The sequence below is a fragment of the Ptychodera flava genome, chromosome 14 (genome assembly GCF_041260155.1).
Source record: "Ptychodera flava strain L36383 chromosome 14, AS_Pfla_20210202, whole genome shotgun sequence".
Taxonomy (NCBI): Eukaryota; Metazoa; Hemichordata; class Enteropneusta; family Ptychoderidae; genus Ptychodera; species Ptychodera flava.
The window spans coordinates 15560315-15585370 of record NC_091941.1 but is presented as its reverse complement, the minus strand read 5'-3'; the positions used below and the strand labels follow the sequence as shown (position 1 = coordinate 15585370).

Genomic DNA, 25056 nt, shown 5'->3' with positions numbered 1-25056 from the left:
CCCATACAGACCAACCTTATGACGACCATAATGCATAAGGGTGGTCCGTATGGTTGACATGTACGTAAATGATGAAAGCGGTTGCTAAGTAACGAGTCATCGGTTGTTTGGACGCAGTTTGCCACCGTCAGTTCCCATGGCAACTGAAGATGATAACGAGGAGACACGCGTGGAGACGGAGTCGTTGCTTATTATTTTTGAGAAAGGGTAGTATATTGAAGACAGACGGTACATCAGACAAACTTTATCTACTTTTCACTCGAAATGTTATAATGATGTAAAGTTAGGCCAAAGTTGGAGTCACATAAAACTTGGGAGTAACAGCAACTGCCTCAACAGCCCGGAAGCTGCCCAATGGATATATTTGTTTTGAAGAAAGGCTTATTTGGCGCCAAAATGGAGGATCCTAATTAGCATAACGGTAACATATAACGAATGATTTGATTGGTTGCTAGTACGCTATCTGAGGAAAGTACGGTTATTGCCACTGTCCCCGCATTAGTAGCAAGAAAAGATCAAAAACATAATGTATATTGCTTTTTTTTGCGTTCAATAAAATTAGAACACATGCAAAATGTATTGTCTGACAACAGAAGGGAACGAAAATCTTTAAATCCGGCTAGATGTAATTATATAAACATTTCTTCTCACTGTACGGAGGGTTTTCACATTTATTGGATGGTTTCATTGGCGACTCAGCATGCTCAGATGGCGTAGTTGGTGATAGGACTACACCATTGTTTCAAAATTGATGACTGCCAGTCTTGGGTGTCTTTGTCTGTAAATCTTCAACGCAAAATTTTCGAGGTGAGTAGTTTCATCCCAGAGTTCTTCCAACTGTCGAAAGGTGTTTTGTTCTTTGACCGTCGTGACTAATTTGAACACATTTCGATGACTCAGTCTCCTGTAAACCGTAGTTTTGGACTGCGTGCTCGGTGAAGGTTTTTGCCCCATGCCACATGTCGTCATCCATGTTTTTGAGGTGGGCTTACGATATTATATATATACACCTCGCCGTGCGGTTGAACATAACCAAGTCACGGACATGAAATAAATATAATGGGTTACGTTACCTTTACAATGGATAAACATGCTACATGTCTATGTTTTTATGTAGTTAACTTTTATGGCAGCAAGCCAGAAGTTAAAATTACTTTGTCAGTAAACTTCACATTATTACGTTCAGAACATTGCTCTGGTGCGTGGTGGAGGAATGACGATTATGTGGCCCCACAACTTCCTGTTTCGTACGTTTCTTGTCTGTGGTTTCGGTCAGAGCTATGACAAATTTAGTCGGATATCAAGACAATTTTATCGCCAGACAATTCGTTCTTCTCACGTAACTTGCATGGGACGTCTTTCGTGGAAGCAAACAACCGTTATTACTAGTTCCAGCAGGGGGCATTGGATGCGCAAGCCCTAGCCTGTTCACGCCTCCCACGACCTAGGTCATGTTCCTTTCTCGATAACTCGTCCGATTTCAGTGCTCTATATTTAGAACCAGATTGTAGACATTAAGTTCATGGTGTTTGCTCTCTAGTAAACCCTGGCCACTAAACGCTGAACATGTTCAGTAACTCGCGTTAAACATGTTTCACGTAGGACCATACAAAACAGCCAAGCGAATGTGCCCACACCCGGAATAAGTGAGTGACGATAATCGACGAGGTTTGCATGCGACGCCGAACTGTGTGAACTATCGCAGTCATAACTACGTAGCTCTGAAGAACGCAAGAGAGGGACATTATAGATATCTGCACCGGGATAAGACAACATTCAATCGTTGTGTCGTAGGTAAGCACCCGACCCAGACTCAGAAACCAATATTACAGCGTATGTACCTGTATCTACTAGGCATTCATATAGTGCTACATTTCTTCTTTGTATCTGTATCAATAGAAAATGGAAGGCCTTATAAGGCAAGTTTGCCAACAAATATCCTTCACCCACTCTACACTGGTCAAGTTAGCCAGGAAGTATGGTCCTCAGAGGGCTAGGATTTACGCTGGACAGTATTTAGCAGCAGTGTAAATCTGATCTTGTTCAAAGCATTATTTGCTGTTTAGGTTATAACATGGTGGCGTATGCTTTTGTTCACTTGAATGTGTGGCAGGGTTACTGCAGTGGCAGTCCTTTGTTCGGATCAGTCATGGGCTCTTTATGAATACAAGTTCTACTCAACGAAAGTGTTAGTTTCTTGTTGTAAAAGTACCCACATTGCAAGAATTTGAAAGTTTTAACTGCAGTTCAAGAACCTTGACCAAAAAAACACTCAACTTTTGTGGTGTAAATTATTCAAGTTCTTTTTATATTATTGTACAAGCCAATTTTATTGTTATTATTGTTTTTTAAACGTTACATAGTTTTCTGAAATCAATCAGAAAGCTGACTTTGTTGTCATCAGAATAATTATGCAACCATAAAAGAAAGGAAACAAATCCTCGGTCAGTAAGTTTTAAAGTTTAATTATATTTCAAATTGTGTTGTTCCTTTAATGTAAAGTATAATATAAGACTTTATTGAAAGTTTTTCCTTGAAAGAACAAGTGGTCAGCTGTTACGTAAACATCAAAAGTTGTGTTACCCACAGAAGATTCAGTTTGTCTTTAGCAGCATGGGGTATTGTATGTGAGAAAGCCTTGGTCTCGAGGTCAAACAGTCCAGAAATAGGAAGCCACCATGTTGCTTGATCATGAAAAACAAACTGTCTCTCCGGTTTTCAGCCTGGTTTCCATGACAAACGTTTGACACAAATGTGTTGCAGAAAATGCCAAAAGTGTGATTCCAAAGTGATGTTCTCATCGGTGAGCTCCTGCTTGGCTTGGTTTGTTTGTCCATTGTGGTCAGCTGGCTGTGAAGGTCAAAGGGTAGCGGAGTTTATTGTTTCATCAAATCAGTGAAGCATGCAATGATGCTTCAAAGGGTTTAAGGATTGATAGCAGGATAGGCTTTCAGAAACACACAGGTGTATTCTTACCAAGAAACAGTTATATACACACTATTAGTATTAAACCAGTCGATCAGTAAACTGGCCAGAAGGTGTAGGTTTGCTGTGTGTAACAAATTGCTATCCACATGCAACATTATTATATTCTATACTTCGTCTCTTCATTATTGTAATTTTGCTGCAAGTACACTATATCTGAAGTTTATTTACATGGTGTAAAGCATGAAGGAAAAGAACTACAAATCGTTTAATCATTTCTCCTGTAGGTTCTTATCCCATTAATATTTTATTTATATCCCTGTGAAGAACATTTTCAAAAGAAAATAGCCAACCAGTTACCAGAGTTGGACCTTGGATATGAAATCATATGCTGCAAAAAGTCTTCTGTTTGTAATCTTTGATCTTTGGTAAATGCATCTCTCCTAACTTTTCATATGTCCCACTTGCCAGACTGTTTTGATGGGTGTTGCAAACAGGGGGATAGTAACACCAGAAAATGGTTGCCATGAAACTCCCTCCTTACTTATTTATAGCTTCGTCTCCCCGCTGTAAAATGTCGAGCAAAGATCCTTCCAGTACCCAAAACCAGTAGAATGTCATCAGTGTCTCAGACTGAATGTAGCCATGTTAAATTTAAGAAGGTCGTATAATCCATTTTCAAATGGTCTCGTTGTAGTATAAAAGTTATAGTATAAAAGTTATAGCTTTCTTGCCCACTTTTTTTTTCCCCCAAGTTGTGTTGCCACTGCAGTGTCTGTACTTGTGATCACTCGGATGGCATGACTTGTAATTTATGGATTGTTGGAGTTTATTACACATATCAAAGCTTTTGTGCCATTGAATCTTGTTCAGCATGTACGCCTTGGTGTGAATACCAAACAGTCAACAAGCCTACCGGCCACGGTCAGAGTCTCCCTTTTCAGGTGACTCGGTGCATACATAAAAGGCCCATAAAAGGTGGAATGGTGTCTTCCTGTGCCTATTTACCAGTCCTTTCTGTGTCAATTGTTGAGTGATTGATTGAGCCATACTTGCTTATTCACCCCATCGGAAGTGAAAATTTGTATTCAAAGCAGTGGGTTTCTTGAATCAAGATTAGTCTAGAAGTCCCAGTGCTGGCTGCCTATCTGACAGCGCTGGAGAGATTGATTGCTCCATTACATTTTTGGGGGGTAGTGGGGAGGGGGATGGTAATGTCACAAAAAATTGAGCTGAGGCAAAGAGGGGGTGTTTGGGTAGCAGGGAGGGAAGGATGGTGAAGTGACATAAAACGGAAGAGAAGCAAAGAGGGTGTTTGAATTCACAAGGATATTGGAATTTTGAGATTGAATTTCTCAGTGCTGGCAGCATACCTTGCTGCTCTGGAAAGATTGATAGCTTTAATAATGTATTTTTGAGAGGAAAGTAAAGTTAAAAAAACTAGAATTACATGTACAAGCAAAGGGATAGCAAAGCAAAGCAAATTCAAATTTTTTTTGTAATGTGAATTTCTCAGAATCTGCACACATGGTGTCAGGTTCAGCTCATTACCTCTCCCCCCCCCCCCCATCTGTCTTATCCTATCATTCAAAAAAGACAAAATATAGCATTAGAGGCCTATCCATGACTATTTGAAATATCAGAATTGCACGATTCCCAAAGAAATGTGCTGAAAATTACACACTGATTACACAGTGAGCTCTGAAGCCTCGTTGCTGATTCCCTAGGAATTGGTTTTGAGTGTCTAGAAATGACATAGAGAGAGGAACTCAGTCACAGTGTCTTAATTTGTATGCCTGGAATAAATCACTAAGGGCTAACCATTTCATCATGATTTTAAAAAAAAGGGAAAAATCAATGAATAAGTCAGAGAAGTGTTGTACCAGTAGTTGTGTGGATAGTATTTCATCCTTGCATGTATGGACACATGGAATGTGACCAGTACGCTGACACTGCTGATGGTGGCAGTAATGCAACGCCCGTCACAATCAGGGCGATTTCCATGGCAACAGTGACGGATCATAGCGTCCATAATGTAAATTTGCCAGAAGTCTAGTGTCGTAGTAGTACTCGTCGTAGTGTAGCCTTTCACAGCTGGACTGTCGTGTGGTTGAGAAGATCTGCTGGTGTTGACACTCTCCATCTCCGGCCCCCAACAAAAATGCAGGTATGATAGCAATTGTACAGTGTCGTGTGAGAAACTGAAGACAGAGTGGCAATTTTGTCTGATTGCCTAGACGTTGAAAAGTTGTGATCAGACAGCATCGTGAAGTGATCCGCGATGAATGGCCGTCAGTTGTTACACAGGGGGCAATATGTCTTTGGCATGTGGCTTTGAATAGAGCTGGATGCAGTAAGCACCCAGTGAATGCCAGACAGTTTTACCCTCTCTCTTTCATTTGCAATAACTTGTTAACACACCGAGCAGATAAAAGGTGGCCAAGCTGTAGGCAAACAGATAGTGACATTTGCACAACAACGGAAGAGTCAGAGTGTAGCCAGGGTTCACGGCCTCTACTCACTGTGCACTTTGGATGGCGTGGGGACTAAAGGTTGCCACATTTAGGATTGGTGATGAACTACTCGCAAGGGCTGTTCTGTGCTCCCTATACTGCAGTGTGCATCAGTTGAAAAGACGTGAAAGTATGACCAAGTGCTGTCCAAGAGACCTGGCACAATGTAATCATTTTCCTGTATATCCCTTATGAAAATATCATATGACGGTGTAGTAACAACCAGCATACCTCCTAGCTGTCCCTTTATAGTCGCTTGTTTCTAAAGCTTTTGCTTGTTAGCCTGTGAGGAAGAACTATAGAAGTCTCAAAGAGGAGGCATTAAAGTCTTCTATGTAATCGGAAGAAAAAACATCCAACGAGGCAGACCCCCGGACTGTAGAATGTTGTTTTGTCTGCATTATTCATTGTGTGCTACCTGTTTCAGGCTAAACAGCCTTTGAGTCCAAACTTATACTATAGGATGTATGAGAGCGGTTTGACCGTTGGTCTTTTTTTTCAAGTCCTGTCCATTGTATTCTTTGTCTGAAGTGCATAATTATTGTCCGCTCATCTGAATCTCGGTGACAAAGAGGGCGCTGTTTTTTTGAGCCGCTTATTGCAAAACATTTTCAGGTATTCTTGACCAGATTTTGGTATTTCCCAGAAATTGTAATTGTTGGGGGGGAAGCAGCTATGTTGCTTTCACTCTCGGTATGAATCACAAATTTTACAGTGTGCAACTGTTTGAAAGACAATTTTTGTAGGTTGTCCCAGGAACATGGTCACATAAGCAACAATGGTCAGCTGCGAACACTCTTGGATTGGTGTGTCATGCCAATAATACATGTCTGCCATGCATACATAGTTAGGCTATTTCGTATCTTTTGTCAGAAGTGTCAAGTGGTAACATTCAAAAGAAATCCAAATTGTATCCTTTGTTCAAAGACTCTTAGCCTAATCATGTACAATACCTGTTCTATCCATGGAACCATAAAAAAAAGATCCTAAATAGTTTAGCCTTTTTCCCAGTCATTTTCACACTATTCAGTGGTAATTGTCTGCATGCATATCTTTGAAAATGAGAATACTGATAACAGAAGTGATTTAAGGTAGCATGTGCCTCGAAACGAAAGTTTTAGTTTCATGCGCCAACTTTCTTTACAGAAACTCTGAACTGTTTGCTTTCATAATCAACAATGAAAATCAGGGGTCACTCTATAAATTTTTGTATTAGAGAAGCAATATTTTGGGAAAAATTAAAATTTTCGTTTTTCTCAGAGTAAGCCTATGAAAACCTTATTTATTCCTCAAGCTTTAGAATGAGCCATGCAGTAGGCCAGTGTATAAATATAAGATGAAGAGTCTGAAAATCTATCCCTGAGGCGCATTCTACCTTAATTTAGAATAGTGAAATGCTCCAGTATATTGATTTTGTTCTGAACAAGGGAAAATGCCAAAACAACTCGGCCCAGTGTAGTGTATCTGTATTTGTTATCTCAGAAACTGCTTCCCTTTGACCCTAGTACCCCTGGCTGTTGTTTGTAAACGCCGGTTTATCTCTTTGTTGGAGTTTACCATGGGTGAATGTTCAGAGGCGGAAGTTCAACCATACAAAAAGACAAGGATATCGTATCAAAGATTTTTTTTTGTTTGCAAGTGACCCACCCTCTCTCCGTTGCGACCAATAATAACTGGTTTTACAATCAGAAAACATGTGGGTTACAGTCATTAGCTGGGCTGCAAGTCCACCAGGTCAGGTGTTCCGTTGTGTGGTTCTGTGACCAATCAGATGCCAATTTTGTACACATGACATTCTGCATGGTTTGAAAAAGCCGCTTTTATATCGCCACTGGCAGGAACAGATTGTTTGACACAATTTTCCCCAATTATTGATTTTCTCCAGAAACAAACAATCTGGTGTTTGCTAACATAATGCGTGTAGTGTGTTTTGATACATGTAATTTGTGTTCTTTGAATGATTCCATTGAGGATAATGTAAAATATCGGGTAATACCAAACGACCTATTGATTTTTTACAAGCATATCAGGTTTCTGATCAATCCATTCATCCAAAAGATGCCCTTATAGTGTTGGAGAAAAGGCCACAAGTATGAATTACACGTGCATGATAAAATTGCTTTCCCTCAGAAAAAAAAAGTTCAATCAGAAGTGATATAATTGAATTGAATTTTTTCTGCACCCTCTGCTACAATACACATGCCCTTTTCTTTTGTCTGGTTGAAATTATTGTGGTTGCCAGCCTTGGAGGAGGTTGAGATTGACTTTAAATGAGGTTTTTCACGTGTATACAAACAGTCAAACTGCCATCTGAGGGTTTTCTGAATCACTCTGATTCATGGGTTCTCTTTCAGTGACGAGTGCTCGGTAGTTTTTCTCTTTGAACATATATATGAAACGAGCGTCAAAGCCAGGAAAAACTATCAAGGCAGAGAATGACACTCATATAGTGTTTTGCTGTCTGAGCAGTGTCGAAAAATGCTGACAAGAGATGCACCATCCATAATATTTCTCAAGGATAGAATGAGCCGTCACCCAAGGGGAGCAGGCACAGATGCTGTAATACTATAATTCTAATGCCATCAGATCCCAAGGGGTGAAATAATCTAACCATGCAAATTGCTGAGATAACGACTCAGAAAAAAAGTTGGTCCAAAATACTGCAGTTGTATTGGTCTTTGAAATGCAGTGGATGCAGATTTTTTAACACTGGATTTCTCTAGGAGTAGCCATCCCATCGCGATGATACTGTTGACATGCCAACTGCTTCTTCTGTGAATCCGTCACCATGGCAACCAAACAGCAGAATGGGCTCTGATGACATCACCATGCAGCATGCAGCTGTGACCAAAAAAAAATACAAGCAAGGGGGGAAAAAAACATGCAGAGAATAAGTGAACTCAACTGTTTGGCGAGGAAATAAGAATTACCTGATTTCAGGTGTAAATATACCGGGGCACGTAAAACTGAAGAACCCCTCATGTTACAATGTAACACGTCAATTATAGCATTGATAGTGTCGATCAACACATCTCTCCTGGAGAGCTTGTTACCGTCCAGGATAGAAAAGAAATGCAGCGTGAATGATAAACAGTTTAGGGAGAATGAATGAGAAATAACCAGACATCTTTCTATGTTTTTTGTTCATCAATGCACACACAACGAGAGAGACCTGGTGTAGCTTGTGTAGAAATCATACTGATGAAGCCATACACCATCACCGCACTGTTTGAATTCTTTCCCACAGAAGTAGCCATTGTAGCTGACCTTTCTTGTGAAACTAATCTGTTTACAGTATCAAAATAGGGCATATTTGTGTAAAATCACTTCCAGGGCTTAGATGAACATAATATGACAACATGTATGTAGAGAGCTGAATTAGAGTTTAGGTGTATGCAATCAGCAACACTCGCCCAATCCGAATTTTTTTCTTTCTTAAATATTCCAATTTAGGACACAATCTGACTGTTTGCCTACCAAAACTGAACAAACTGTGTGTGGTTAGGAGAGAGTCTATTTAAAAATGATCGAACCATAATTATTATATGTGTATTTTGAAGTAAAAATTGGTTTAGAAAGGGAGCGTAACTGTTTTCCTTTTTTGCTAAGAAAAATCCATCAAAAGTGCAAATGACACTGCATTTTATTCATGCAGAGGGATAATATGAAAATAAAAAATGATATTTACGATAAAACCAGTAGCTTAGTGCTGTGGAATCTGAAAACTTTATTAATTTTTAAACTCTTAGACGTAATTCTGTTTCTTTCACTGTCGCGCCAATGCACTTCCTTTGTAATTTACTTTTTTTTTTCAATATTCCAAAGTGTGAGAAGTGAAGTGTAGGTTATATAACTAATCATGTTATTTCATTCATTTCTACTATGCAGATCCCATTTCAATGGCATGTTCAATGATGTTGATTTCTGAATTATTTATGACATTGTCTATACACCCAAATCCTCAACCAATATGTTATAATGTTAACCTCCTTCGTTATAGTGCTCTTTGGTAGCCTCGTATGAAAACAGAGGAGCATTTTTTAGCCAGAATAATATTGTTCTGAGAAATGAATATGCTTGTGGTGCTGTCCCCCCCTCCTTCTTTTGTGGACAGGCGACCAGAATTTTAATGCTATTATCATGCATTATGCATGGTTTGTTTGAAACAGAGGGTGCATGATGCATAAGCGACTGATAAACTCAGCTGTGTTTTCTGGATGAGCATAATTAAGTATGCATCAGTGTTCCCGACACATTTGTGCAGACGTAGGTAGGGCCTAGGTTTTTTTCCACAATTCAGAGAGACAAGAATGATAAATGCAGTAAAGAGAGGGGGGAGCCTTTCAGAGAGCCGTTAAGCTTACCGGTATAACAATGTGTAAAATATACCCTGACATTGCAGCTCAAAATTTAAAAGGACAGGTGATTTTTATATTTATCACTTTTTTGTATGAGTACGGATGGATCCCAAACAGTGTCAGTTTATGTGTGCCCATAAAATCTGCTTTACTACATTGTGTATTGTCATCATATGAAGGGGAGTTTATTCTTACAGCCGTTCTGTTCATCAGTAGCTTCCCTTTCATCTCAAGTGAAAAAAAAAAGTCTGTGCAAATATCAGAAAGTCTGGACAGTATTTTACGAGGCATAATATGACAATGTTCAGTTGTTGAAGTCTGTGAGAATTCCCAGCTCAATTTCAATCTTCGGAGTGAAGACGTCACGAGGATTGAACGCGGCCAGTTAGTGCGGGAAGAGATGAATGGAAGCTGACTTGCTCCTTGCAATGCTCAATGCATAGTCATTTCCAGCTGAAATGAACCTGTCAAATGAGTTTAAACATTGATTGATCTTAATGAAAGTGATAAATTTATTATTTCTCACGGGAGCTATGCTGAATAAGCTGAACATCGCTCACAGATCAGAAAGGCATTTCACTAACACACTGAGTGAGAGTCTCAGTCTGTTCTCAGGTTTTTTTGGGGGGAAAGGCTCTGTTAATGTGCTACTCCAGGTTTTGGCATTCACAAATGCACGGATGTAATTCGGTAAATAGGTTTTCTTCTTTACAGTATAGCTTTTCGTCTTATAGCTTCCTCGCAACAACTTTTCCTCTCAGTCTCTTCATCCTTGCTGTTGTCTCGTGCAAGCTTCAGAGTGGCAAGTTGCATAATGTTGTTCGTTTCCAATTCTCAAACGTTTGATTTTCCGTTCATTGTTTGTATGTCGACTTGAAAAGCGTCGGGGATTGTCATCTTATCGCAGGATGAAGGGACACAGAGTATCCATTTTCATCATAGTGGGAACATATGTGTTTGGCAGTTGCTATGCGTTGCTATGCACCGACACCCAATTAGAAAGCTCCGTGCTGTTGATTTGTGGAGGTAGGTGTCCCTGGGCAATTACATGTATGGTAATAGCCTTGGTGTCGTCTGCACACAGCTGTCACTTGTATTTGTTTGCTGATATTTGATGTTCAGATGTTTTGGTGCTGGATTTCGTTTCAGCCAGTGGTAGACCTCTTGCATAACATCAGCTTTGTAGGGGCAGCTCCCAAAGAAGTTTGCTTATCTTTTCCTGATCACAAGGACATGTCACTTCCTATAGCCAGAGTATAAATGAACCAAGTCAAGCTTGACGATGATGTTGATGTTCTTAAGCATAAAAACATGCAAGGTATAGTGTAATCATTTTTCGCTTCTTCAACACAACAGTAGAATATTCATTTCCATACAAATTGATATATTATTGGCTTTCCTCCACTCTATTTTTTTCCCTTTGACCCGGAAGTTACACTTTTTAACGTAATTTGTAACATTCTGTTCAGGAACTTCCGTTGGCAATTTTCAGTAATACATAATACTAGTGTTTAAATTTATTGTCACCCGCTTTTCAGAGGATGTAACCAAGATTAGTGACAAAATTTAAAATTGGTCTACTCGGTAGAAAAATACCTCTGTAGGATTTTTTCAACATTCATTTAAATGTTCAGCTAATTGAGAGTCCGGGTTTAGAATTGGAAGATAAAAGTTGGACTTTTCATTGGCAGATTTGTGAGACCGTTCAATTAAAATTTTCTGCACCCTTGGGAAATTTAACATCTCCTGCTTGTAATATTGTCACAAATTGATTCTGCCGTGGTTTCCGAAATTTGCATGTTTATACGTTTTCCCTCAAGAAAATAAATGGACATAATTCATTGTGGAAATTACGGTAGTTAGGATGCCATTGTAATGATATACAGGATTTGATGCTTGACAGACCACGGGTCAAGTGATTTATTCCATCGTCCTCGCATTCTACCAATCAGCATATTTGAAATTTTACTGAACTGTAAACTGAGCCTGGTGCAAACTATTCTGTGAAAGGCTGGGACGAGTCTTTTGAAAAAAACCTGCAAATTAGGTGTTTAGACTCTTTGTGAGGGCAAATTGCATATATGCATTCGTTATCTGCCCATGTGGTGGACTAAACCTGTGAACAAGCACATTGTCACATCACCCAAGCAAGTGGGGAATTTTCAGGTCTGTGAGAGAGAGAAGTGACTGTATCAATTGCTATCCCAGATAGGCACGTTGGATTAGAATGGGCAGCCAACGTCACTGTTGTCATGATTCCGCATGTGAGGAAATACGTGGCACACACAGAGCAAACCAGGCTTGGGTATTCAAAAGTGAAACCAAATTGCATTGGCCATGGTCCATGCCAGATAGAACTGGAAATTCATATTGGAATCTTGTCTGGCAAATGAAATATGCGCATATGAATGCACGTATTGCCATGGTGACAGCTTGTCAAATTCCATTGATGTAGCCTGTAACTTCACTGTTAATGATTAGTGAATGTGTCCAGCCAAATATTTGGTCAGAGGCGGGGCCACACAGAACTTTGACAGGTGTCCCAACCGCCCTGAATGACCACCGCAAGTTAATATTTAAAGTTTGTTTTGATAAAAACTGGTGGGACAAACTTTAAAGTGTTTACTGAACACTTGCAAGAGGGCTCATTAGCTGTTGTTCAACTTTTCTGAAGTTTGCCAGTATGAAATGAAACAGCGATGGGGATTTTCACATGTAAGTACCTTCATGCTGTTCGTAGAACAGTCTGTGCATATTTCTTGAAACCTGTGTATCACAGCTGTTCAGCCTTTAACAATGGAAACTGAATTAATTGCAAAGCCTGGTTTACATACAGTCATCCATCTTATTTTATCAGCACCATATTTTTTTTTTTCGGGGCAAACTTAAAATAAGTCAATATGTTAGTCTTTTTGTATTTGTATGCGCCACGCCATAGCGTAACGGCCCAGTTGTGTGTGTGGATACAGCATGCCCATATGAAGGTGAAATATTGTCACCTTATGTGACGTCGTTAAAACAGAAAAGCCTTTGTCCAAGTCCAGAAACACATGCTTACAGAGATAAACTATCTAACACTCAACTCAAAAAATGCCAATTTGACTGTTTGTGTGAAAATTTAATAGGTAGTTCAAATACAGGCAAATGGAGAGCCTTTGAGAGCAAAATTTGGAGTGTGCTCAGAGGAAATTATTTCATGATCGTTGTTTGTATTGTAAGCTTAATAACTGTAGCAATTCTAGGTAATTGGTTTTAAAATAAAGATTGATAGGTGGAGGAGAGAAATGTTTCAAGCCTTGATGGTGTTTTAATTTCCAAGTCTATTTCCTCCACATCCTGTATGTTAATTACTGTCATCGAATACAAATTCCTATTAACTGACAAAAGAGGCATCTTGACACCAAGCTAGCATTCAGTGAACGTCTGAAAACTTATGAAAGAGCGATGAAAATAGCATGAAATGGGGGATCAGTGGGTCTGCTTTCCCAAAAAGCAAAAGAAAATAGCTTTTCAGAGATAGGGCGAACATCACGAAGTGTCGGGCGACGATTTCGCCGGGAACAAGTGAACATAATATGAGAAAACAATTTTATTGGCATTGTGCTTTGTATGCATTTGTACGTGTTTGTGTGATTAAAATACCCAGCAATTGACTCACATGCATGTGAATCCCCATGGATGTGGCCGAATTTTCAGCCAATGAACCAATATACTAAAGCTTTTGGTTCAAAAAAATTGGATGGTTATGTAAGACAGATTAATCATGGCTGTGTATTGCTAACCTCTCATAAACTACACATTCCATCAGCGTATTCAATCATGTTTGATGAAAGAAATTGTTCATCTGATTCATGTGTATTCAGTGAACAAGGAGAACATGTCATGAATTCACAGAAAGACAAAAGCAACTGCATACATAACCAGTGACACAGTGTATTTGAAATATTTATTGTTCACACAGGAAGGCTTCATCACACGGGTCGTTTGCTTGCGGTGTCACAATGAACTGCTTTCGACCTAAATTTTAAACTTTTCTTTGTAAAAGTATTGATCCATCGTTTGTCGTGTACAGATTGCGTCAATATATTCTGGATGCTCTTGTGTGACATTATACGAGTCAGAAAAAAATAGCTTTGTGATTTTCGTGGTAGGGAATTATTGTCAAATGTGACAGTTGGCTTTGAAAGCTTATCTCAGTAGCGATAAAGTGATTGAATTTCGGTTTTGGATGGGGAAAGATGTTGAGACCAAAGGTTCTTGGTAAGTGAACTTGGTAAGTGAGCTGTTTGTTAGCTTGCAAGCATGCATGCATGCATAAGTATGCTTCCCCTCACAAGATAGCTAAGCTTCATGAGACAGAAAAATCACTCAGAAAAGATGGTGTCGCAAATTGCTGAAAATAAGTAGGAGGGGAAATTAGCAGTAAAGTGGTATAGTTTTGTGGGCAATTTCCCTTAAAAACTTCGTCTGAATGACCATTTGCTGTGGTGGCCATCTTTGTGTGCCTGTAACCTCTGTACACGCTACTTATCTTATCACGCACCAGTGCTGTGACATCAATATGGCAATATGGTGATTTGTCTCTATGGCAACAGCTTCAACCATTGATGCTACATCACTGGCTTCCATGGCAACTGAAAGCTGCTGGCCAGTAGGCGTTTTCGCACTGTTTGCCTTATGATGTGATGTGAGGCAGTGGAAACTACATTTTTGATGTACTGAGCCAGTGTTTTTTTGTCAATTTGACTCAAGAGAAAAACACTGCGGAGAGAGATCCCAAGGACAAACGTGCGTAACTTCAAAATTTCGTCTATGAGATTGTTTGTTTTCATAGGAACATGGTATGTATGAGTAGGTGTAAGTTTGGCTCGTAATTTGTGTTTTGACGAAATTTGTGACATTTGAAGTGTGGGAGATGTATGGTCGTTATCAGAAGTCATCGTCTGCTATTTCAGTTTGATTCTTTTCGTTGCCATCTGAAAGAGAGTATCAGCTGCTGCAAAGTGCTATATGTACAAGAATTGTTATTTTTTTGTATTCCTGGTTTTGGTTTTGGTGTACTGAACATAAACGAACGTAACATGACAATTTTTGTCTGGTCCCAGATTTCTGTTTTTTCTTTGCTCCCTAAGCTTATTGCTGGCTTCAAATCGTCCTTTTGTTCTCACGTCACACGCTAGTAAATTCAAAAAGAATATGTGGCAAGATCCGTTTGATTCTTTGGATGTTGCGTATTGCCAGTTATGCAGCCTGTAACAAAAATCATTTACATAGGGTGATATCATTGGTGTCTTGTTTTCCAGCTATTTAGGTTTTTGTTCATAGAGGGTTGAAATTTATGGAGATATTAATACTGTGACTTTTGACACACTTGAAAATAATTTCAATGTTAGAATTCAACAAAAATGTGCAATTTTGCTTTACTGATTACCAGTCAATCGAAGAGAATTTAACGAACAACATTTTCTGACAATTTCCATATTGGAATACGTGTTGTGACCTGACCACATATTCAACAATAAGCCAGGAAAATATTTCACAGATGTTAATAGAAATACAGAGACCATCCACTATCTACTTTTTAATCTATTTTCAGATATTTGCCACGGGTCGAAGTGGCTTTTGTTCTCTGTACATTTGGACGAGTGCCAACCAATGACAAGTCGGCTTAATATAAGGCTAGGACGATTTTGAAAATAGTAACCATCACGGTTGCCTCCTTTGGCGTTGATGCAGTATGGTAAACTCGATTACGTGAAAATGGTTGGTGTGGGTATCTCCGCCCAGCAAAGTAGATTTTGTACCTCATATCCATGTCGCCTATACAGCGGAATTAACCCAATTTATGATTGTTTGCAGTCCCTGTTTCAGCTAATGCGGACTAAATATAAATCTCTAGTTATTGATCTTAATTAACATATGATACAAGTGACCTCTTATTCAGGTTCTCTATCAGGTTTTCCATTTCACATATTTGACTGTATATTGTCTTCAATTTTTTTTTTCAGGTAGTACGAGGTAACCATGCCTCTGAATCGGAAACCTGGGAGTGTGTCCACTATGCGACGAGTCAATCAAGGATTAAGTAGGAGCTTTCCCAGTGCAACGCTATCCCGTGCTTTGGGCCAGGTCAAAATGGATTTAAGCAGTAGTTGTTTTGCCGCAATTAGGATGGAAAAAGGTGCAATTGACGACGAAGAGCTGACCAGCCTAAGCTGGTTGCACAGTACAGACTTGCTGAAAAATATTAACGGGACTGACTTTGAAAATGAGTCAAAGTCCAAAGAAAACGATATGAACGGTCTGACCGATAGATCGGGCAATTTAAATCACCCTCCGAATGCAACCTATGATGCCAAACAGCAGCTCAACAGCAAACCCCCTTTCTCCTTCAGCTGCCTTATTTTCATGGCAATTGAGGATGCCCCAAACAAACGTCTTCCAGTCAAGGACATTTATCAATGGATAGTCGATCACTTCCCGTACTTCCAAAACGCGCCAACTGGGTGGAAAAACTCGGTGCGACATAACCTGTCTCTGAACAAGTGCTTTAAGAAAGTTGAAAAAGAGAAAGGCCAGGTAGGTCAGACAGTTAGAGATCAATTTAATTGTTGTGTTGCCGACATTTGACTTTTCCTTGTGTGTCCTACCTGTGTGAGTTTACACACTCCCTACAAAGGGAACACAGGTAAAAGGTGTGTAGTTTTCTTTTTTCTTTCCCATTGACCGTCGAAAATACATGTCAGAAAGTGGTCGTGTGCATTCTTCATTGTATGCAAATAATTAATACGCTTTTGATCCTGATCACCGGCAACAAATGCCAGTGGCCTTGCAATTTGCGTTGTAACATTGACAGGAATTATTTTATAAATCATCAGAATTTCAATGGCATTTCAGTATTGTTGAGCCAGTGACGATGCCTAGGCAAGCTGATAATACAAAATTGTACATTATTGACGTGTGTTTGTAGAGCATCACAAAGTGCATGAGAGAGTCTAAGCAATGGGTATCGGGTTCTCCACTTAGGGTTAACCTCTCCATTTTGTAGCTTTTTAAAAGCAAAATGTCTGTATGTGCTCAGTGGTAAGTGCTCAATTGCAAAGCAAAAGGTTGCACTTCAGTTCAACACAGGGGCTTGACTCCTGAGTGTGTTACATTTGCGCAGATCTAGACATTTCTTTAAAAGTCATTCTTTGCCTTGGGAATAGAGCATCATCCGATACGCTTCAAGAAGCATAACTTTTCAGATAGCCTTGAAAATTGTCAGGTTTTCTCTTGCCTTGTTAGTCAACAATTTGCGGCAGTGGTTGAGCAGTACAAGTCCTTCAACTTAAAAAAGCCAGACCAGATAAACTGGTATTTTATAGAAAGGAAGCATCAGGGACAAATTTATCTCCTGTCTAGTGGTCTTGGAAGACATCTGTTATTTTTTCAGGTAACAAAGAGAATGCCCGGAGGCACTGTCAGGTGAACCTTGCTACATGGACACTGTACTAGAATGCATGCAGATATGTACAGACCTTTCTGTTTGCTGCATGATCCCATACAGCTTGAGCAATATGGAAATCAAACCTTTAAATTTACGGAAAGAAGGTTAAAGAAGTCAAAATTTGATAACCATGTGTACTCAGTTGACTATGCACATCTTGATACCTTTGGGTAACTCTGATAGATACCATGACAGAAACACAGAGAGCCCAGAGTGGTTCTGATTTGTCATCAAGGAAAGAGGTTTAATCCTCAAATCAGATCCATTTCTCTACTTTGGTCTTGTAATTAAGCACCAGCGATTGATTGAATGAAAAAACTGGTGTGTGAGCATTTTCACCGTAGATAGGCATTCACGCGTCCATTGTTGTAGATAATGAATGGTTTCCCTCGTTGAGTTTGAGAGAAAAGCTGCCAGGGAAAATCTTGAGAAGAGCAGCATCTGTCTAATGTACAGTGTTACCAATTGACCTGTGTAAAACGCCCTGAACAATCTCAACTTGTCTGCAGAAGTGCAGGTGTTGAAAAGTGTAGTGTAAGGCCTGGCTCATCTCGTCTCATTCACTTTAGGAAGCGGCAGAATAAGATTGATTGCCGCAGTTAATTACTACATTGTAGCAACCATCAATGTGGCAAAATGCATATTGATTTTCTCCCCGATAAATAGAGTGTTGCAACTGCAACATGAAAAGGAAAAGAAAATGTGTTTCCTCATGACCGTGTCAGGATTAAAATATAAATGCTACAGAGAAAATTAAATTTCCTCTTGTAACGGATACATTGGCAGAGCTTTAAAAAGATGAAACGACAAAGCCGGGCTTAAAAGTTACCTGTACAGCTGGCGGAGTTGGGTATTGTAAAGTGTGAAATGACAGTACCGTGTCGACTGCTCATAACTGCATTCACGAAAAATCAGTGGCCAGGACGATGGAAAAAAGCTGTTAATTTCACAGAGTCTTTGTATCATGTAAACTGTCAGCAGTTGGGTGAATTCTTGCAGACCAGGAGAACAATGTGATTGATACAGTTCAGCGCCTCCCAATGGTAGCCCTGTATCTAATTTTAATGGCTACACAGGAAGCCCTACACGCTAGTTTGCTAACTGCGCAGGCAAAATGGGAATCTCGGTATGCTTGCCCTAGGCAGTGGAGCTGCTGCGAGCGAAGCCTCTCCTGAACTGTAGAAATGAGGAATTCTTGCAAAGAATTGCGTGAAGACACCCAGTAATCTCAGTGGTATCCAATTTGTTACAGGGATCATGCTCGTCTCCAAAACACGTCAGGGACATCTTACAATGTCTCAGTATTTGCAAATCAGTATCATTTTAGCCCAGCATACATCCCCTACAAGATTGTGTGAGCCACCAAAACAGTATTGAAATAATCATAATTTGATTGGACACAAGTAACAAACTAACAAACTTTAACCCTAAGACGAGGAAGAAGCAGCAGACAAAGTGTTCCCATAAAAAAGATATTTTTAAGTAAATATGGTTTTTCAAGTGTGTGTGTCCAGTTTCCCCTCAGACAAGAACGGTGCATATCTTTCTCAGTAAAAATATTTTGAAACCTCTCACTCATTCTTATCATGGAACAAGTAGTCATAGGAACATGTCTTGGAGGAGAATTGCTTCAGAATGAAAGTTGTCTGTGTTATTGGATGAATCAGTCATTATTAATATCTGATTCATATGTCCTAATGTCTTGTGAAATGTGATAACAAAATGATATATAATTTACTTTATCGTTTCACTAGCACAGTCGTGAGAGTCTAAGTCATATTTCAACTATGTATTTTTAATGGTTATATTCAACTGGCCTCGGATTTTTAAGTTTCATTTTCACACATAAGGCCTGTTTCATGAGGCAGTTTATACCCAGTGCTCACTATCTCCATATGTTCTACATTTTTTTATTAGTTTCATTTTGAAACTTGAATGAAAACATCTCGGGGTTGGCAGAAGCTATCGGTTTGCAAACTAAAAGGTCATTTACCGTCCATTGCACCTATCATGATGTATCATCGGGGAAAGAATATGATGGCAAATGATGTGAATATGAATAACTCATCAAAACATTTAAATGGCGGTGAATATTTCTCCGCTTTTACTGAAAGTCTGCTTTTTTCGTACCTGTCATAATATTTGTATTCCTGCTTGTATGATAAGCTGTCAGAAGCTGTGCCATATTGTCTGTGTGATCACTTGAATATGTTATATGTCCCGTCCATGAATATGCCTTTTGAAAAGATTCAATTTGAATTGTGTATTTTTATCCAGTGCCGCATGTTTCGCCAGCAGCCAATGACTGGGTAATGTGAGCTACCAGTAGCACTGTGCAGCAGACGGATTTAGCCCGTTCCTAAGCAACGGTGATGCTGTGAGGACCCCCCACAACTGCTTCATGTTGTTAAACTGATGACTTTGTCAGAAGCAGTGGTCTGTTTGTGTGTTACATTGCCTGATGGCTTTTGCTAGGACAGGGAGCTGGCTAATCTTTCCAAATGAAACAAATTCCATTTCTTTTCATTCTGCTCATGATTTAAATTCAAGTTTAGAGGAAGGCAAGTTTCATGGAGTCCTCTTATGGAATATACCAACTTACTTTTTTGTTTTATAATTCTTTTTTATTTGGCTATTTTTCAAGCTATCTCTGATTTTCTTATTCACATTTCTTTTGAGAAATGCTGCTTCTATGGATAAACTAGGTCATGGTCCCAATTGCTCAAGAAGAATGCATGTTATCATACCATAATCTTTGTTTTGCCTCGAATCTGTGAGTTACAATTTTAACTCCTTTTTATTGAAGTTTTTCTTCAGTAAAATGCTGTATTTTTCCCTGAGTGTTTAGAATGTGGCGTACACATACAAGTTTGGAATTCTTGTCTTTGTGAAAATCTTCTCACCATAACACTGCCCTGTCCGCCTTGAAAATGAGGTCTGTCTTCCATTGAATGTTTTATGCAAGTCCGCAACATTTTAAGTTTGCAAGACAGAAGCACTTTTTCTCTCAACCATAATTTACACAGCGGCTATGGAAGTTTGGTTGTGAATAACACCCTTGCCAGGGACTCCTAATGGTGTGACTTTAGATAGGCATTTCTAACATACTTCTAACCATGGCCAGCAAGTAGATAAATAAAGACAAAATGTAGACGTTTACAAGGCATCCTTACTGAATATTCCAACAATTTTTGCAAGACTAGATGTTTTCCAACTGGCCCATAGAAAAAAGTCACTTCAAGGGAGTTGTTTTTCTCAAGTTTTTAGATATCCTACTTGTAAATTGACAGCCTTTCCGTAACAGAAAGCAGTTAGAAAAACAAAGTACGAAATTCCAGCTTGTTTCTTTTTGTGTACTGGTGCATGGTTTTAACAGTTGGCATAACCCAAACCCTGTACATAATGGCTAAGAATTACCATCATAGTTCATTGTGTTTACAAGCAGTGAAAGAATTCGTCAAGGCTGTAATCTTTAAATCATCCACGAAATAACTGCATATAAGAGAGTATATACATAGCAGAGGTGAAAATGGTGGAAAGTCCCCGGTTTGATTCTGTGTCAGGCTCTCCTGTACATGAGTTTGATCATTAAAATATTATCGACAAATCTCTTTAGAAATTATTGCTTTGAAGAGGGACAGATCCAAAGCTAATTGGTGACAAGTTGTCAGCCCGTACAAGCGTGTCGACACAAGCAGAGGAAACTGGCAAAGCAATGAGAAAATGCTGAAAGCACTTGTGTGAAGCGGCAGGCCAGGGGAAAGGAAGGGGGATAGGAAGAGATTTGTCCGTTGCAAGACCGTAATGACTGTCAGCAGAATACCCCTGCAAATGAGATTACCTCCAATTTTCAAATCAATTAGAGATGGCAAGGTTGAGAAACAAAGGACACAAATGATGATAGTGTGTGTGTGTGTGTGCTTACAATTGAAGCAGAAAGGAGGAGTCATTCTGCAGATATGTAGTGCCTTATTGATTGGTGAAAATGTTGAACTGTAAGTTTTTACATTCTGTATCCTAGCAGATGTATGCATCCCCCCATTCACTCTGTGCAATCCAAATCCAGCCCATCAAAGGAGCCATTTCTGACAGCCATGGCGATTCATTAGTTTTATTTAAAACCAGAGTACAACTTGTCTCATTCCAAGCTTAAGCTGTCGGAATATCTTCACTCATTGAAAATCTTGATTCAAAAGTGTGAAGTGAGTAAAAGGCAGGGACAAAGAGTCGTTACTAAATTCGTTCTGAAAAAAAAGAAAAGGAGAACATAAAAAAAAATCAAAAGATGAAGCGATTATTCTTTGTGAAAGAACATCAAATTAAACCGATGAAAGAAAGGCATTGGTAGTATGTTGTCAAAATCTGGCGCACACTTTTGACTGAGACAACTACAGTGGAAAATAATGTCATCAGCAGCATCAATACAGGAATCCCTGAGAGAAGCCGTTGCCATAGCAACTCAATAAACTGATCATTCTGTAGTATCTCTCTTGATAATGGATGACACGTAAATGTTCCAATAGATAGAATACAGAACTGTTCCAGAATATCCAGTGGATTATGTGCATGGCTCCTTTCACGACTGATATATTTGTTAAATTGTAAATTTTCAAGTTTGTTTTCTCGTTTTATTTTCATTTCTCATTCAGTTTAGCAATTTTTACTGGTGTAAGAATAAGCCATTGTGTACTTTCCCAGTTTGTTATCAAGGGAACCCGATGTGTAGTGAGAAGGTGCTTGATCACTGAAAAAATAACGTGAAAAAATACATTGATTGATATGAGAATTTGTCAGCGGCAAAACAGATGGGCGCATCCTGCCAAAATGATGGGCTGTAAATGTGCAACAGAACACAATGAGCTATTTTAAAGTAAATAATTTATATATCTCTGTGTAAATTCAATGTGCACAAATCATGTCATACAGCTGTTTCATTTTTATTCGACCAAAAATTAGAACTTTGAATACTGAGCACACACATTGTACTGGCAGCTACTTCATCAATTTTCTCATGTTGAGGAAATATTGACAATGAAATAATATAGTGTACGGTATATGTGATATGATAGTTATTAAATTATAAATTAATGAAGAAAATTAGCTCTGCCGCCGTGTTATTGGAGACCAAAAATTGTCTCTGGATTTTACACAGATGGATAGCGCTCAGCGATTATGGCTGAGAATTATAAAAGAGCCAGCTGGCTGTGTTTCTGTGTATATGCTGAATCAACACAGCCAGAGGCTACAATTATTGACCCTGATGAGGTACATGGAAATAAATGCTAGACACATCGTAATTGTTTCCAAAATCAGTAAAGCGGTTGTACAGAAGAAATCGTGTGCAGCAGTCGTTTATCAAACAAGAGCCTCTTTTTGTAGGTGTTCAGTCGTAGTACCCGCTGCTGTAAACACTGTTTGGAAGACTATAATTCTATTTTTACTCAATGTTGATAGTGCAGGCGAGGGAGTTGTTACAAAAGGCGAGTCTCACTGGATGCGAGTTTGACCTCATGAAGCATTCTGTGTAACCACCAGAGGTGTAGGAGAAAAGTTTTGAACAGCCAACAGGGGGGGCCGCGTTTCACAATTGAATGGTCTCCAGTCCGATATGTCACCACTAGTGTCCTTACATCAGAAAGAGGGCGGCCGTGGAGAATAGCTACATCTGTGTGACCATATATGGTGCTGCATCTGCTGATGTTGATGCGGTTGCCACGGCAACAGGCAGTGATGGCGAGTTGGTTTGATGTCCATCACTGCCTGTAAGATCTCACAGAATACTTGCGCAATTCCAAGTCACTTTGTGATGCATGACATAGGTGTTACCATGACAACAGGATGCCAATGCATTCGACTTGGCATAAATTGTTCCCAAGGGACATAAAGATTGATTAGATCTGTGGCCAGAATTCAAGAAAATGCTGCTCTCTCCATGCATATTGTCTCAAGTCCCGTTAAATTATTTGTCCATAGCTTAGAATTGTCAGGGATTTTTTTGGGTGCCACATTCCGTAATAAAGCGTACAAGTTGTGGTTTTTGACATTTGTAAAGAAACTTTAGTGTAAATTGAGTCAGTTAGGTTGCATTTCTGTGTCAGTGAACACTCCTTGATTCACCAAAAAGTGTTTTCCACATGGTTTTCTTTGGAACTGACTCTGGTTACCATGGAGATAAGTAAAATGTGTACAGGAGATGGGAGTGCCAAAACCAAGGGATAGGGCAGGTGTGGTTAGGGCAGAAAAGGTCATGAGGAATAGATGTTGGTGGCCGCAGCTTATTTGTGGTATTGTATTCAATAATTGCAGTATTTTGTAAGTCTCCTCAGGAGACTCGTCCATAGAGTAATCTGTCATACCGTAGTTTTGAGCAGCAGGCCTTTATGCCATGCTACAATAGACAGTTCTTTAATTTCAAAGGTTAAAAATCAACAACTCGAACACGAACAAATCTCTTACCACTTTTAAACCACTGCTGTCTCACTTATACAATAGTTTTACACCAGAAGTAGCATTTCTGTCGTAGCGTTTGCTTCTCAAGGTGTGTCTTGCAAAACCAACATTTTTTCCTGAACCGCAAACTTACAGTCGCTAAAGTGGAACAGAAACCTTTGGATAAAACTGTGTTGATTATGGAATTTCCATAGTTTTATTATTCCGGTGAATTGCCCACCCTCGTTCTGACCACTTGTTAACTATCCCTTGTTCAGTGTATTAAAATCCGTGAGAGCAGCAAATTTATATAAACCATACAGGAAGTGTTTTTTTTGTATTAATGCTATTACATGTTTGAAGTAGCTTCATTGAAACGTCCATGTTGCTTCTTCCATTTGATTAAACAATCATTTTAGCAGATTATTGCACCGAGGTAAGGGGGGTTCAAATGCTTGAATGTTTTCCGGTATTGATTTCGAAAGCACAGAATCAAACTAGGCACGTTTGCACTGAAATTAAGTCTCAGACATGAAGTCTGTTTCGCCATTCATAGACGTCTGAAGGAATAGTAATCAGTTCAGATAGAAAAGGAGCCGATTTTCATGCTTGCGTCTTGATCGGTGACAGTTGTAAAATTAGATTTGAACATGGTCGTAAAGCGTTCCTGTAATCAATACAATTGGTCATGAGGAAGATGTCCATAGGAAAATCTCAATTATGAATCCGGATGTCTTTCTCGACTTGGAACACATTTTCAAGACACTGTCAAACTAAACATCATACAGACCAGAGTTTTAGCACCAGCAGCCTACACCTAATCTAATTGACTCCAAGACATTGAAAGGGTCTTGTTGAATCCTTCAAAGTTGTGCTCTTCTTTTTGTCTTTAATAATGACAACCTAGACTCTTTTCTGTAACAATAGGAGTCCATGTTGAGCAGTAGTGCTCTCACATAAGCTGAGACTACTCTTTTGTTCCAAATAATCACCCTCCTTGTATCAGCTCTGTGATGCTCCACACATAAATCACCAGAAATTTACAGGGACCACTGTAGAAACCCAGTTCAGGTTTCTCTTTATGGGCCTGTTCAGTGGGCCTGTAACTGTTGACAGTTAATTGATCCTTTGTTTACCTTTGATTGATGTCTGCTCTTCACATTTTAAAATACCGCACTCGGGCTGAAATATCCCCAGACAAATTATTCCAGCATTAATATTTAATCTCTCAAAATAACTAAGAGATCCCTCCTCGATGCACCTCTTGAACCCGAACGGAATAAACACATGATGTATATAGATTTTAGCGATTGGCCAATTGTAAGATCAATATCCAAAGAAG

General features: G+C 39.2%; 1 protein-coding gene across 8 annotated transcripts in view; it reads left to right on the top strand.

The window, feature by feature from the left end:
* The first annotated feature begins 667 nt into the window (after positions 1 to 667).
* Positions 668 to 25056, top strand: part of LOC139149521 (forkhead box protein N3-like) — a 56517-nt gene continuing 32128 nt past the window's right edge. Inside the window, exons 1-3 of one of the 8 annotated variants that reach the window (XM_070721313.1) lie at positions 668 to 807; positions 1603 to 1794; positions 15805 to 16375. In XM_070721313.1, the coding sequence (XP_070577414.1) occupies positions 15821 to 16375 (555 nt within the window). In that variant the 5' untranslated portion in view covers positions 668 to 807; positions 1603 to 1794; positions 15805 to 15820. Of the gene's footprint in view, positions 808 to 1602; positions 1795 to 4988; positions 5093 to 10916; positions 11115 to 12304; positions 12512 to 15494; positions 15560 to 15804; positions 16376 to 25056 lie in introns of those variants that run through there. The other 7 variants (XM_070721319.1, XM_070721314.1, XM_070721320.1 and 4 more) reach the window with 7 other exon arrangements.